Source organism: Diceros bicornis, chromosome 9 (assembly GCF_020826845.1).
Source record: "Diceros bicornis minor isolate mBicDic1 chromosome 9, mDicBic1.mat.cur, whole genome shotgun sequence".
NCBI lineage: Eukaryota > Metazoa > Chordata > Mammalia > Perissodactyla > Rhinocerotidae > Diceros > Diceros bicornis.
The window spans coordinates 30,737,084-30,753,049 of NC_080748.1; the positions used below are offsets into that span (position 1 = coordinate 30,737,084).

General features: G+C 39.7%; 1 protein-coding gene across 2 annotated transcripts in view; it reads left to right on the plus strand.

Moving 5' to 3' along the window:
• CPB2 (carboxypeptidase B2) overlaps positions 1–15,966 on the plus strand; it is a 47,624-nt gene that overhangs the window by 14,655 nt on the left and 17,003 nt on the right. For both annotated transcript variants that reach the window (XM_058547690.1, XM_058547691.1), the window contains exons 3-6: positions 1,361–1,485; positions 3,007–3,115; positions 6,249–6,350; positions 8,597–8,701. In XM_058547690.1, coding sequence (XP_058403673.1) covers positions 1,361–1,485; positions 3,007–3,115; positions 6,249–6,350; positions 8,597–8,701 — 441 coding nt within the window. The remainder of the gene's footprint in view (positions 1–1,360; positions 1,486–3,006; positions 3,116–6,248; positions 6,351–8,596; positions 8,702–15,966) is intronic.

Genomic DNA, 15,966 nt, shown 5'->3' on the forward strand with positions numbered 1-15,966 from the left:
CAGTTGCACGTAGGTCCTTAGGATTGAAAGTGTGTACTTACAAAAATGTTACGATAACAGAAGTCCAATGGAAATTTGCTTATAAAACAATGGTTCTTAACCAAAGAGTAGGCATTAAAAACACAAGGGAAAATTTTCCTGCCTGGGACCCATCTCTCCAGAATGTCTAAGGTGTAGAAAACTGACAAGAGTTACAAAATATCATGGTAGACAACTGAGGGCTCCATGTTTGCTTGCTATCGTTCTCCAAGAAGCAGACATCAAAACCAGGTTAAAGGTTCAAGAGAGAGATTTGTTAAGAGGAGTGCTTGTGAAGGATGAAGAGGAGGGAGCTGGAAGTGGCAGGGAGCACTTTCAAACCATGATGTAGCTCTGACACCTGTGCAGAAAAGAAAATTGTGCATGGAGAACCTTTAGACTGCAGGGCAGTTCCAATGAAGGTTTGGCTAGACCAATCCTTAAACCAAAGTCACCTGTAAGAGAAAACTCATATCTCTCCGGAAAGGGCCTGCAATAATATGCCCACAGTGCTCAGTCATCGGCTGCCTGCAGCCCTGGGGCAGCACAGATTCAGCCTCTGGTGGATCAAGAGGGGCAGCAAATGAGAAGGTCAGTCAACTATGCTCCTTCCAACAGAAAAGCTGAGAGGTGCCTTTTCATGGCCACCATGGACAGAGGAAATACCACCAGAAGAAGGAAGCATCACGGATTTAGAATTTTGTTCTTGTTCTGCTACTTCCTAGATGTGTGATTTTAGACAAGTTAGCTATGGGCCTTAATCTCTTCATCTGAACAATGAAATAATAACATCTGTCTAGTCTACAACAAAGTGTAATTATAATGGTCAAAGGAAATGAGTGCTTTGAAAAAGTGCCGTAAAGTAGAAAAAAAATGTAAATATTATTGGAAGGCATTGACCAAGGTTCATAATTATAACAAAGAAAAGGAACACTGACATGATGATAATATCAAAGACATGGAATTTTTATTAAAGAAAATCAACATTTAACCAACTTTCCTCCTAGACAAAATTTCATTTCTCTTTTAAACATCTGACATACACATCCAGTTTTACAGTTGGGTCGTAAGTATATTCATTCACTCATTCATTCTTGTGTCACCAAATATTTATTGAATGCCCCCTATATTCCAGGTCCTCTTTGGCAACTGGGGTTACCAAGAAGAAAACAAGCTCCCTGCAAAATAAATGTTTATACTGCCATGTGTGTGAACGGGGACCAGTGGCCGGGAATTGCCTTTTTCATTTCCCTTATAGACACACTTTTATGGCTTTAGCTACAGATATGAATAATAGGAACAACTGTTTTTGTTTCATCAATTTTTCCCCTTGAAACTGCAGATTGTTCTCTGGCAGCCAGTAATGGCTGAATTTATTGCGAAGAAAAACGAAGTCCATTTTTTTGTGAATGCATCTGATGTAAGCAATGTGAAAACCCATTTAAATGAGAGCGGAATTCCATTCAGGTAGGCATCATTCAATATTTATTGAGTAGCTATTATAAGCACGTATGATGCATTTTACTAGCAGATGGTATAATTGCTTCCTGGAAAAATAAATACTTAACATTAAACACGGCAACCTGGAAATCTCTGACATGGACTGGTGATGGAGCCCAAGTGGATACTTCTGTGACATTGGACAAGTGGTTTAACCTCTCATGACCTTGGTTCCCTATCTGAAAATGACTCTTAGATTCAATGATCTGTGGAGCCTCTTATATTTCCTCCTAATTCCTTCCTTCTTATAGTTCCTCTACACTGTGCCCAGGCTAGGGGAACAAAATTGTCACTCACCATAGTAGGCTTTGTATTATCTCTTGAAAAATCAGCTGCAGAAGGGGATTTCGCTTCCATTACAAGGTCAGTGAACATTCCTGAATGTCCAGCCCTAAACTAAAAATTGTTATTGAGGCACTTTCTGTGCAGAGTCCACGCTCTCTTCCTTTCAGTTGTCCTGTCCAACATATCCTTTCTGTATCCATTGCCCAAGTGCTAGTCTTCCTCCTGCTGCCCTAGCACTTCCTAGAGGCCATTCTCTCTTCTGGGTATCAATGTGCAACCTTTGGATAATACGCTATGATAGTTACTAATAATGTGTTATAGGTGTTCACTGCCTTCCAGGATCTGTGCTGAGCCTTTCTATACACTGCTTCATTTAATCCTTATTTAACCCTGTGAGGAAAATACTACCCTCATTAGGCAGGTGAAAAAATTTTTCATACTTACAAAGGAATTTCTCAAGGTCAACCAGCTGGAACATGGCAGAGAGAGCAGTTGAACTCAGACTTATCTGATGTCAAAGCCTAGGCTTTTATCCATTGGCCTAAAAAATAGTAAAATGATATAAAAATGATAGCTAACTTTCAAATTGTTCATCCCAGGTGATAGGACAGCTTAATTTAGTTAAAAAGTTTACCTAGTTAACAGCGTGGCAATTCTCAAGAGACATTAAACAAGATGCCTTTCCCATAACTTCCCTTTTGCTGTGCTTCTATCTCTCTAGAGATTTGATAATCTTTGTCTATGCAGAACATCTGGTATAGGTCAACGTTTGTCACAATAAAAAACAAAAAAGAAAGACTTTCTGTTTCTCCTTGGTCCTTAACTGAAACCAGAATAATACAGTGTTACTCTGGATTGAAGAAAGTTGTCTGTTAACCTATATGTTCACATAAAAGACACTGATGAATCACAGTCAAGAAATGTGGATAATGGTGGAGAAAGGGTGAGTTTTTGGAGGCCCTGAAAACAGACCACACACAAGCTACTGTCTCTTCACTGCTCATATAGACTCCACCAAGAAGAGGGTTTGTGAATTTCAGCTTCCTGCAATGTTAGGTGGTGTTGTTTTCACCTCGATGAACTTTTGCTTGTTAGATTTCTTAGTGATTATTCCCCATGCTCACCTGTTGTACCTGCAATGAGCCATGGGGGATAATCGGAGCCCTGTTTGGAAACCAGCTCGCCCTCTGTTTCATCACCTAGTGTCTTGGTGGGAGATGTGGAAGAGCTTATCCGACAGCAGACTTCCAACGACACAGTCAATCCCCGGGCCTCCTCCTCGTACTACGAACAGTATCACTCGCTAAATGAAGTAAGCTGTCACATTTCTCCAAGACTACTATTTTCGCTTAATCAGCATCGCCATTTCAATCATGGGAAATTATTAAAGAATCATAATTGGTGGGAGAGGGTAAAAACAATCACAATTAGGTTGATCATACGGTGGTAATTCACCCTTTGGTCGATATCTTGCCTAGGAAGATTGCATCATATCTGGTAAACTGCCTCTGAGCAGGCTGTTTGTCTACAGCTAAGAGTATCTCTAACTGCTAGGAGTAACCCTGCATGCTAAAGAACAACAGGAAATTAAAAATAGGGCCTTTTTGTTGAAACTGCCACAAAAAAATTAACAGTCCAATTAATCATGTCTCTTTGGACCATTACTCTGATTATACTCTTGCTGAATAATTGCCACATTATCTCACTAAATTAAGGAATTTATTCACTTATAGTTAGTACACTATAAATAAGTGCATTTTATTCCCCTTAGAAGGAACTTATTTAAACTCATAATACTAATGATAATAATAATGCCTCTGTTTTAATCTTTAGGAAATTGATGTTTTCTATCAGTACTTACAGGTTCCAGTTTTTCTAGAGGGAACCTGAGCAAGATGTCAATGTTCAGTTGACCTCAGTAAGCTTTCACAGAATAACTAAGAGCCATTTCCCCATATTTGTTAGTTGAAAGGGTAAACCCCTTGTAGGACGTTCTTTATTGCTTAATATAAATGTTTTTCTCATCTTTGACTAGGTGCCAAGAAACTGTTAAGGACCATATTCATGTTTTTAAGACATCCGAGACTTAAGTAATAGGAATCAATTTTCTATTTGATCTTCAAAAGCATCTGTTCCTTTCCAGTTAGTTAAACCAGAACTCAGTCTGCTTTTAGGATCAATGTGGCTGGCTGATTGATGGGGACCTTAAAATTGCAGCCCGTTCCGTTATCTCTCCTACCTTGCCTCTGTCTATTGTGCCTAGACGGCCTCCCTCCAGCATCCATCATCAGCCCTGCATAGTAAAACTTGATGGCCAGAGTTGAGAGGCTAGGTAGGCATGATTTGCAAAATGGAGTAGGTAAATATGTCATTACTGTGTTGAGTTCCATGGGAAGAGGAGAATGCCTTAAACAGAAGTATTTTAAAATATATTTTAATTATTTTCTTCAAAAAGGTTATTTTTTCTTACCCTATCCCCAGGAAAGAGTTGAAAAGGCATGGGAGGAAAAAAAAATTACCTGACTGTATTAGTTTGCCATGCACTGTATTAGTCTGCCGTAACACAGTACCACAGACTGGGTAGCTTAGACCACAGAAATGTATTCTCTCACAGTTCTGGAGGCTGAAAGTCCAAATCAAGGTGTCAGCAGAGTTGGTTTCTCCTGAAGCATCTCTGCTTGACTTGCAGATGGCTGCCATCTCACTGTGTCCTCACATGGCCTCTTCTCTGAGTGTGCACATCCCTGGTGTCTCTCTGTATCTCCTAATCTCCACTTCTTATAAAGGCACCAGTAAGCTTGGTTTAGGGCCCACACTAACAGCCTCATTTTAACTTAATCACCTCTTTAAAGGCCCTATCTCCAAATACAGTCACATTCTATGGTAGTACGAGGGATTAGGACTTCAACATATGAATTTTGCAGGGAACACGATACAATTCATAACAATGACATTCCAGAAAATATTTTAGACTTCTCCTTGCTCCTACCCCCAATCCTTTCTAAGAGGTTCATAGGAACCACGACAATCTTGCTCTTAGGAAATTCCACCAAGTCCTTCCTTCTCCTTCAGCACTGATCTCTCCTCCAGCCTTCACCACAAGGTCACCTGGTAGGCAGAAGGGGTTCTTTTGTTACTGACTTTCACAGGAAATTTTAAGTAATCCACTGTAGAGAGAAAAACAAATGGCCAAAGAACAGTTCTTAATACAAACGGCAAAAGAACAGAGTTTTCGAAGAACCCCAGATTAGATTGTTAAATGAATCAAGTTTTCGTTACCCCAGATTAGATTGTTAAATGAATCAAGTTTTCTGTAAAGCTGCCTTCATACAGCACACCCTACCCCACTGGATGAAATCTACTGAACCATCAATGCTGTAACACAAAATAGCTTAATGTAATAGTTCTCTCAGCTGTATTCATGCCTTACAAGAGTAACACAGTAAACAGAGGCCCAATGAGGAAATCCCTGATGGCTAATTTTCCAACACCTCAGACACTGACAGCATCGGTATTTGGTGGCAGGTAGACCTTCCAGAAGCATCTTAATTCCTAGCACAGGACAACCACTCACACATACCAATCACTCTAGTTATGCTACTTCAAGAGGACCCAAGGGTAAGTGGTGCTCCAGTGCCCATCTGCTGGGAGTACTATTTGAAATTACCTCTAGAAACATTCCCAGAAATAAGGCCAAAGGTTGGTCATTCCCATTTCAGAAGGTATAAAAATTTAAGTATTGCCCCTGAGAAGCTGGTCTACATTAATACATGACTGATTTCAGACCCAGAATTTTTATTTGTTTTTCTTTCCACCATAATCGTGACAGACTCACAAACACCATTAGATTTCCAACCAGGAGAGAGGTCCAGAACCAAACTCCTTCTCAGAGGAGAAGAGAATGTTTTTTCTCCGGATTCCCTCACCTTTGCCTCTCATCATTTCACAGATCTTGTGAGTGCACAGATCTCCAGTGGAAAATAATGGCACTGCCATTTATCCTGTGCAAAGACAGTGCCTAGGGCGTCCTTAGGTTACTCTCGAAAAGTGAACATTTAAAAAAAAAAAAGTCCCATATAAAAGCGAACTCTTGAATCAGTGGTAAACAGAATTTCATACACAGAGGCAGGGAATCAGTGTAAGGAGCCTTTAAAAATAACTTACAGGAGACATGCTTTAAAGATTAACTTTTCCTACCATGTCATAAATTTCTTAGTGCTTTTCCACTCTTTCTCTAAACCTTGATACTTTTCAAAACTTTAATTTTATTGATTTTCCTAAACAGCAGAAGAAACACCCTGTTCCAAGTGTTTTAGTTCCTCATTCTTTCTACATACAAAGGTTTTAGAGGGATCTTCCCTTGAAGAAGTCGTCTGCTTCTTTTTTTGGTCAGGGAAATGCTTTGAACTTGCTCTGTGACTGACAGCTGGTTTCTGTTTTGATAGATCTATTCTTGGATAGAACTTGTAACTGGGCAGTATCCTCATATGCTTGAAAAAATCCACATTGGATCCTCATATGAGAAGTACCCACTTTATGTTTTAAAGGTATGTTGTGGGGGGAGTCATTGATCTTTCAACTTTGGGGGATGTGTTAATTCTCAGCAATGCTTGTTATAACTTGGATTTTTTTCTTTGAGTTCTGGAATATTTGTGTTTCAAGAGTTCCTCAACTTTATTGTCTAGCTATTTAGAGATTGGTTATTACCTTTAAATTTTTTTCTTTTATTAATGCAGTGTTTGTCTGAGTGGGAACCCCACTTTTAGAATCAACTCTATCTCTGTTTACGTGACATAGATAAGCCATTTAACCTTCCTGAGCTTCATTGCCTACCTCCACAAAATGAGGGGAGGGGTCTGGATTATTTTTCAAGTCCTTGTTTTATTTATATCACCACCACCATCACCACCACCACCACCACCACCACCACCACTGCCTCTTACTGGCTTACTTAGGTAAAAGAAATAAAAGGAGAGGAATCTATTATTGGACAAACACTGACACTGATGCAGTTTTGAGAACCAAACAAAGAGCTGAACAACTAAACAGGGTAATGCTGGCGTCCTTCGCAGTAGTCTGATATGATGGCTTCTGCTCCAATCACTGTGTGTTTGGTTATTTATTTTCAGCTGAATAATAGGCCTTAGTAAAGGTCAATGAATATGGCCACAGGAAGAATTTTGGGGAGCCAGGAAACCGTACTAATTCTTGCCTGTTAATTTCTAATTCTGCAGTTCTATTTTTTATCACTCTCTCCCCTAAAAAAAAAAAAAAAGAAGAAAGAAAAGAAACAAAACTCTCTGGAAAAAATCTAATTGTTGGAAAAATACATTTGGTTTAGTAACATTTAATTTACACATAGTTTCCCAACATTCTGTAAATTGCAAAAGGTGAGCCTCTTCTGTCACCCAAAGGTAAGATTTTGAGTCAGGATTTCTGGGTTTTAATCTGTTCTAATAAGAATTTGCCAACTCAAGGCAGACATACAAAACATTGGGTGGTCCTGATGGCTGAGTCAGTCAATTAGTTTGGATCCATGTGATCAGGGCATACCCACCCATGATATTTGTTTTCAGCTGTGTTGTATGTACTCTTTGGAACTTGTGTTTCTGGACCTAGATGTACATGTTGGAAAATCATGCTTCCTGCATGCTTTAGTCCCACTCTTACTTGATCAGGGATGTGCACGTAATGTGACTCTCTGGGGTACCTCCATCTTACCAGTGTCAGGACCTGTACCAAAAGAGTTTGCTCAGCATAGTTGCACAGAAGGTGGAGTAGAGCATCTAGTCCAGAAAACTCAAGATTTTCTTTAAAATTGAGTAGATTAAATCAGCCAGGTAGTTCTCCTCTTTGTACAGTTTGACCCTTTGCAGCCAAAATTTGACTTTCTCACTTGCTTTCTGATTGGATATCACTAGCTCCAGGCTAGTTAGGAGAAAACTTCCCTGAGTGAAGTAGATGGTAATCTAAAAATATCACTTTCTCTTTTTCTCATTTGGGAATTTCAACCCCGCAAGATTTGCTTGATTTTACAACACTCTTCTCCCTTCCCTCCATTCCCTAAAATTGTGTTATAACTAATTCTTAAAAGCAAATGAACTATGATTCATTTTGTTTGGAGGTGTATTGAGAATTCTTCTGAAGACATCAAACGCTATTATTGAGGAAAGGTTGGGAGTTCTTATTCCAGAGAGTTGGCAGCTTGCACTAGCTCCCCCCACTCTGAGTCAGAACAAGGCCTTTGTTCCCTGATCTGTTGGTAACAAGTTGGTGAAAAGTTAGATGAGTGTTTCTTTTTGTGTGTAATGGAGAAGTAGCCTGCACATAGTGTGCAGGCTAGGGAAAATGGTGAGGAAGTCTAAGTTTATCTTTGGCACCACTGGCTTTCCTTTCCCAAGCCTTTCCCTGTTCCACACTTCACACAGAAAGCTGCCCACCCAACACATACCCATTTAATTCTAACTGAAGTGTGAAGATATGGCCTAAAGTACTAGTTCTCTGGTCTCTACTTCTACATTTCCATACGCAGCCCTGGTATGACTAGGTAACTGTGGGGGAATAAAAAGAGCTTTAAATTAAGAGTCCTGGCTTCAAATCTCAGTTCCGACTCTCACCAGCTATGTGACCTTAGGTAGTATCCTCTAGTCACACCAGTTTTTAATTCCCAAAGGAATGCAGAGAATAATGCATATTTCATAGGTTCGTTGAAAGGATTAAAATATAAGCACTATATAAATGGAAGTTAATGTCCTGAGGCTTCTTGTTATTGTTTTTGATTTTCTTTGAGCAGGTTTCTAGAAAAGAACAAACAGCCAAAAACGCCATATGGATTGACTGTGGAATCCATGCCAGAGAATGGATCTCTCCTGCTTTCTGCTTGTGGTTCATAGGCTACGTAAGTATTCATATTCTCTTAAGCTAGAGTTTCCCAGTATGTGGCCTAAGACCACCTGCATCAGAATCAACTGGGCTGTTTATTAAAATACATTTTCCCAGGTCACATCCTAGAATTCTTGACTTTAAATCTCTGGAGATGAGGCTTGGGAATCTACAATTTCATAGGCTTCCTGGGTGACTTTTATATATATTAACTTTGAGAACCATGACTTCGAGCATTTAAATCACCCTAAAGATTGTTGACCTTTTCTTTCCCACATTTCTGGCTGGGGCTAAACACTGGAAAATAATTAGGAAATAGTATACAATTGTAATATGTTTACTAAGTAGAAGAAAGAACAAAAGCAATTATCTAAATTGAGTCCCAATTAATTTCTTTTTCTTTTGATTTGAATTATCCAGACGTCTTTCACCATATTCTGCCCTTGGAAATTGAACATAAAATACAACATTACAGAGCAGATCGTATTTTCCCATATGTCATTATAGGAGATTTTGTCATGGAAGGAGGCCTTGGCATCAAAAAACCCATATATAAGAGAGCGTATGTCATAAAAGTAAAAATTATAATGACTTAAAACTTCTATAATAAATGGAAATAGTAAAAATTATGCTTCAGATCCTATAAAATGGGCATATATGTCCTCTGCACTGATTTAAACAAAGAGCCATTGCCACTGGAAAAATAACTTAAAATATGTGCCCTTGTGATAATGGCTATTGTCATCTCTGTATTCACAGAGATGCAAAAGAGACAACACTAAAGAGATGAGTTAGGAAATTAAGAGATTGCCACTTAGGAGCTGGCCCAGTGGTGTGGTAGTTAAGTACGCATGCTCCACTCCAGTGACCCAGGATTCACAGGTTCAGATCCTGGGTGCAGACCTATGCACCGCTTGTCAAGCCACACTGTGGCAGGCATCCCACATATAAAGTAGAGGAAGATGGGCATGGATTTAGCCCAGGGCCAATCTTCCTCAGCAAAAAGAGGAGGATTGGCAACAGATGTTAGCTCAGGGTTAATCTTCCTCACCAAAAACAAAAAAAAGAGGTTGTCACTTAGATTGATCTGTCTTAACAAATAAGGTTCATCAAAGGTAAAAATATTTCTGCCTCTGCTTGGTCTGGACAAGTACATCTATACCTACCTTCATTTGCCTTCTCATCTTCTCTTCCCCACCAACGGGAGCTGCAGTATCCCTGAGCCTACTGAAAAGTTCCCTAACATCAGACCCTTAACACAGCCTAGTCTTTGATGATCTGGAACCTTCTCCAAGTTGGGTAGTTTTATTCATTTTAGATAATGAAGGGAGTAGCAGTTAGTGGAGAGAGAGAAATGTGCCAAGCAAGAGAGAAAGAACATTTATTTTTCATTCCATCACTGAACCTGAAAAGGACCAAAAAGAAACTCCAATTCATATTGACTGATTCATCTTGGTGGTGTCCCTAATTGTTGTCCTTCCTACTCTGATACATTTTCCCTTCTATTACACATTACCCTCTACCCCACTCACTTGCTGAATCTTTGTGAGATTAAGCTTTTTATTGTACAAATATTTATAAATTGCCTGTGAGGTTCCAGACTCTGGAGACACGATGGGAAACAAGATAGAGCTCAAGAACCTTACAGTCAGGTATTTTATCCCAACATAAGCCTGATTTTTGTAGCCCAAGCCAACATAGTCAGTAAGCTCTTTTCAAAGGACATTTAAGAAGCTCCATTCTTGCCTGGCTAAAACTAATCCAGATCATCTGATTTTCATAATGGTTCAAACAACTGTAGGAAGAAAAATAAAATAAAATATTTAGCTTTAAAAAGATTTGTGTGGGTAGATTTTATATTTAAAAAGTAAAGCACCCAAAGATGATTTGAAGTCTCAGCTTTTAAGTCTCAGTAAAGAAAACCTACACTTCTCCCATGTTTCTCCCTTACTCTCACACTACTACCACACTCACAGCACTTCTGACACCAGACGTGTGGGGGTTTTCCCCACACCAAGCAATTCTGTGACACCAGCTGGGTGTCCTACAATTGAGTGTCCTCAATTCTGGCACTATCTATCTAGAGATAGCATCAGATGGCACAGGTTAAGGGCTCAGTCCCACGAGATTGCCCCTTCCCAACTTCAGATGCCAATTGAAAGTCTGGGTTGTTATCTGTGCTTCTGACCTACCAGTTTTAAATAGGAGGTTCCCGCACCCCTCTCCTCGGGTTCAATTAATTTGCTAGAGCGGCTCATAGAACTCAGAGAAACAGTTTATTATAAAAAGATGTGATAACGGATACAGATGAACATCCAAATGAAAGAGATACATAAAGCAAGGCATGTGGGAAGAGGGTATGGAGCTTCCATGCCCTCTCCAGGCACACCATTCTCCTAGCACCTCTATATATTCAGCAACCCAAAAGCTCCCTGAACCATGTGCCTTTGGGATTTTTATGGAGGCTTCATCATGTATTCATGATGGGTCATTAACTTAATTTCCGACCCCTCTCCGCTTCCTGCAGGATGGGGGATGGGGCTGAAAGTTCCAAGCTTCTAATTATGGCTTAGTCTTTCTGGTGACCAGCCCTCATCCAGAAGCCCGCCCAGAGTCACCTCATTGGAACAAAAGACACTGCTGTTACCCAGGAAATTCCAGGAGATTTAGGAACCCCGTGTCAGGAACCAGGGTCAAAGACCAAATATGAGAACAAAAAATGCTCCTAGTGCTCTTCTCACTTAGGAAATTACAAGGGATTTAGGAGCTCTGTACCAGGAACCAGAGGAGGGGTGGGGCAGAGACCAATATGTATATTTTCTATTATCTCACAATCTTTCACTCCCTTCTCCAGCTTAGTAAGGATTTTTTAAATTTTATAGTCCAGTCTCAGCTGTAGGAAACCCATTACTCTACACGTAGGGGAGCTTGAGGCCAGTCATTTCTCTCTATGCCTCTGCTGATCCTCTAGAGGCCAGATTTAGGATTCTTCTCCACCTGCAAAGTCAGGGGCTGAGGCTGACTTGTGCATGACGGCATCACCAAGGCCAAACCCAGCACCGAGTCTGGCACATTCTAGGAGCCCAATGAACGTGGGTTGACCATCACGCCTTGCTCCGTACTTTGTCCACCAACTGGAGAACTTTCATTTAATTGCACACAAAGTTGACAGTCTACAACCTCAGGGTCTCCACAGAATTGCTTCTGCTGCTCCTCATCTTAGCTGACACACACCTAGTGACGGACACAGCTTCGTAGCAGCTCCATCAAGTAGAGGGGCTGCTCATTCCCTTCATATCTCGACATGCCAGGGAACGAGGAGGAGCGGATCAACATTCTCCTGTCCTAATACTGCCATTGCTCTCCCAAAACTCATGACCTGATCTGGTCGAACCACCTTTGTCTTTTCTTATTACTGTCATCTATCAGCCTCCAGATAATCCCCTGGAACCTGGTTCATGGTTCTTTATTCCTCTCCAACACTAGCCATCATTCTAAGTGAGTTCAAAGTCCATATGTGAGACCCATCTAATGAATCATCTTTTCAGCCCCTTGAACTCTACATTGCTAAACCTAACCTCAACTCTGTTTTAATAAATTTTTCCCATGGCCGTCCTCTGGATCTCAAAAGTAATTCTCTCCCTGATCCTTAGATCCAGAATATGGCCATGGACAGCAACAAGGAAGGATAAGAGGAACTGCTTAACAATCTGATTTCTTAACTTCCTTTCCTTCTTCTCTCATTCCTCACACCTGCTGTGTATGCTTTTTTTTTCCTTTAGTAGATTTCCAGTCCTTGGATATATCTACTTCTTCTAATTTATCAGCAACTTTCCAGGAATCTCTTCCTTCACTAACCAGCCAGATTCCCATCACAAACCACCCATTCACTTGTATCCTGAATTTCTTGCCCCCTTGATATGTTTTTCAAGAATTCCAACCCCATACACCCCACAGAATTAACCATTCTTATGAGCCACTTTGTACATCCTGATTTTATTATTATACTCATAACATTGAATTGTTGCTCTTTCCTTTCCAACTTAACACTTTCATTAGCTTTTTGAGGGCAATGATCATCTCTGAAATCGTTTTCTTTTTGTTTCCATAACTCAGTATATTGTTTGGTCCGCACAATCACTGCTCAACATCCCCTTGTTACATTTGAAATTTAAATTAATGCTGCAGGTTTAGGTTGAAATGCAACTCTGCAGTCCAGAGAGAACCTAAAGAGTACCTACCACTGGGCTAAATACTTTATTGCCATTAGATAAGGTCTGAATTATACACATGTACATAGAGATTAGAGTAAAAACTGGGACTTGTAGCTCTTTGCGGTATTCCTAATGGTATTGAGAGTAGCAGTTTATTTTAAAATCATCCATTCGTAGTGTCGTATATGACTTTAGTAGTAATTTATTCTTTGTCAAATGGTTATTGGCTAATTTGTTGTAGATGTTGTTGTTTAGGGCCATAATAAAGACAAAGCTTTAGAGTACCCCATCTACCACAGGCCCGGCTGATAGGAATCAGTCAGGCCTTTATCTCCCACCCTCTAATCATTCACTCGCTCTTGTGCCTCTGGCACCCTCTATCCTCATCTTTCTTCTTGTTATTTTTATAGTAGGACAGTGATGTTAATTATGTTATTTATCTTGTTAAATCATTTCTTCAACAAATATTTCTTTATTGTCTTTTGTATGTCAAGCATAATTTCTTCAGCCATCTACTTCATTAAGAGTGATTCATTCACTAGATATAAAACCATGACTGTAAATACATTTACAGAATACTGGGAAAACTCATTGGATAATACATGCTTGGAGAGCCCCGTGATACATAGATCACAAATAGTGGGGAATTATTAGATTAACGAACATGTTCAACTTGGTTGAAAATGTTATTTTAAGAAATGATGTCTTTAAACACAGTTGCTGTACTAAGTCAGAATTATAAGGCTTATAGAATTTTAGAGGTTACATTACTTCAGTGACATGATTAGATATCTAGATTGTATGCTTTTGAAGTATAAATAACTGGATAAATCTGAAAATATTTTAATAAGTAATAGCATTATTCACAAAGTTGATTAAGAACGTGTCTTGGATTTCTCTGTATCTATGTAACCCTGCCCTTAATTCCCACAATGCCTGGAAAGGAACACAGCTTTGCCCAGTTACCAAGTAAAACCCATTCTTACCCTTAGCCAATCAGGAAGATACCCAAAGTCCCAAGGATGCTGTAACACTACCAAGCTGATCTATTCCCGTCACCCTTCCCTCAGGGTCCACTTCTTCCTTACAGACATTGAGAAGTCTCCTTATTGCCTGGTTTTCCTCTACCCTTCCTTTTTCTAAGCCTCTCTCCTGAGGTCCTGGCTTCATCCTGCTGTTGCTCCTCAGATTGTCACCAATTCCCACTTGCTCTGGACCCTCATCTTCTTTAAATGTGCACCTAAACAGGCCCACCACAAGTCCAGATGGTGCCTTTGTGCAGGATCAAAAAAGGCCTCCCTTGTTGGAACAATTAGATATCCATGTGCAAAAGAATAAACTTAGACTCCTACCTCACACTGTATACAAATATTAACTCAAAATGGATCAGACATCTGAATTTAAAAGCTAAAATTAGGGGCCGGCCCCGTGGCTTAGCGGTTGAGTGCACGCTCTGCTACTGGCAGCCTGGGTTCGGATCCCGGGCGCGCACTGATGCACCACTTCTCCGGCCATGCTGAGGCGGCGTCCCACGTACAGCAACTAGCAGGAGGTGCAACTACAACATACAACTATCTACTGGGGCTTTGGGGAGAAAAAGGGGGAAAAAAAAAGGAGGAGGATTGGCAATAGATGTTAGCTCAGGGCCGGTCTTCCTCAGCAAAAAGAGGAGGATTGGCATGGATGTTAGCTCAGGGGTGATCTTCCTCACACACACACACAAAAAAAGCTAAAATTATAAAATTATTAGAAGAACATAAATCTTTACAGAGAAGCCGTAAATCTTTGTGACTTTGAATTAGGCAATGATTTATTAGACATGACACCAAAAGCACAGTGACAAAAGAAGAGATAAATAAGACCTTATCAAAGTTTTAAAAAACCTTTGTGTTTTTCAAAGGACATCATCAAGAAAGTGAAAAGGTAGCCCACAGAATGGGAGAAAATTTTTGCAAATCATATATATAATGAGGGACTTGTATCCAATATATATAAAGAACTTCTTACAAATGAACAATAAAAAAGACAAATAATCCAATTTAAAGATAGGCAAAATATCTGAAAAGACCATTCTCCAAAAAAGATATACAAATAGCCAATAAACACATGAAAAGAAGCTCAACATCATTAGTCATTAGGGGAATGCAAATCAAAACTACAATGAGGGGCCAGCCCAGTGGCATAATGGTTTATAACACTTTATACTCACCAGAATGGCTAAAATAAAAAAAGATAGATAATAATAAGTGTTGGTAAGGATGTGGAATGCTCATCCATTGCTGTTGGGATTGTAAAATGGTGCAGTTACTTTGGAAAACAGTTTGTTGGTTCTTCAAAAGGTTAAGCATAGAGTCACCATGTGACCCAGCAACTCTACTCCTAGGTATATAGTCAAGAGAATTGACACATATGTTTAAAAATGTTCATAGTAACACTACTCATAATAGTTAAAAAGTGAAAACAATCCAAATGTCCATCAGCTTATGAGTGGACAAATAAAATGTAGTATATCCTTATAATGGAATATTATACGGGAATGGATTCATGCTACAACGTGAATGAATCTTGAAAACATTATGCTAAGTGATAGACGCCAAACACGAAAAGCCGCATACTTTATGATTCCATTTATACGAAATGTCCAAAATAGGCAAATGCACATACACAGAAATTAATTAGTGGTTGCCAGAGGCTGGGAGGAGTAGGAAAAGGGAGAAAGGGAGTAACTCCTAAAGGGTAAGGTGTTTTTTTTTTTGGGTGGGGGGCTGATGAAAATATTCTGCAATCAGATAGTGGTGATGGCTGTACAACTCTGTGAATATACTAAAAATTACTGAATTATACACATTAAAAATGTGAATTTTCTGGGATGTCAATTACATCTCAATTAAGCTGTTAAAAAAATAGGCACTCCTTCCTCTGAGATTTCACCTGCAGCCCCACGTGAAGGTAGGGCTTGGCACAGAATACAGGTTATATTTCAGGCCTCACTCACTCCTTCTGTGTGAGTCCTGCTTATTAGACAAGAAATTCCGGGGCTAACATTGATCATCACTCAGACCTGACT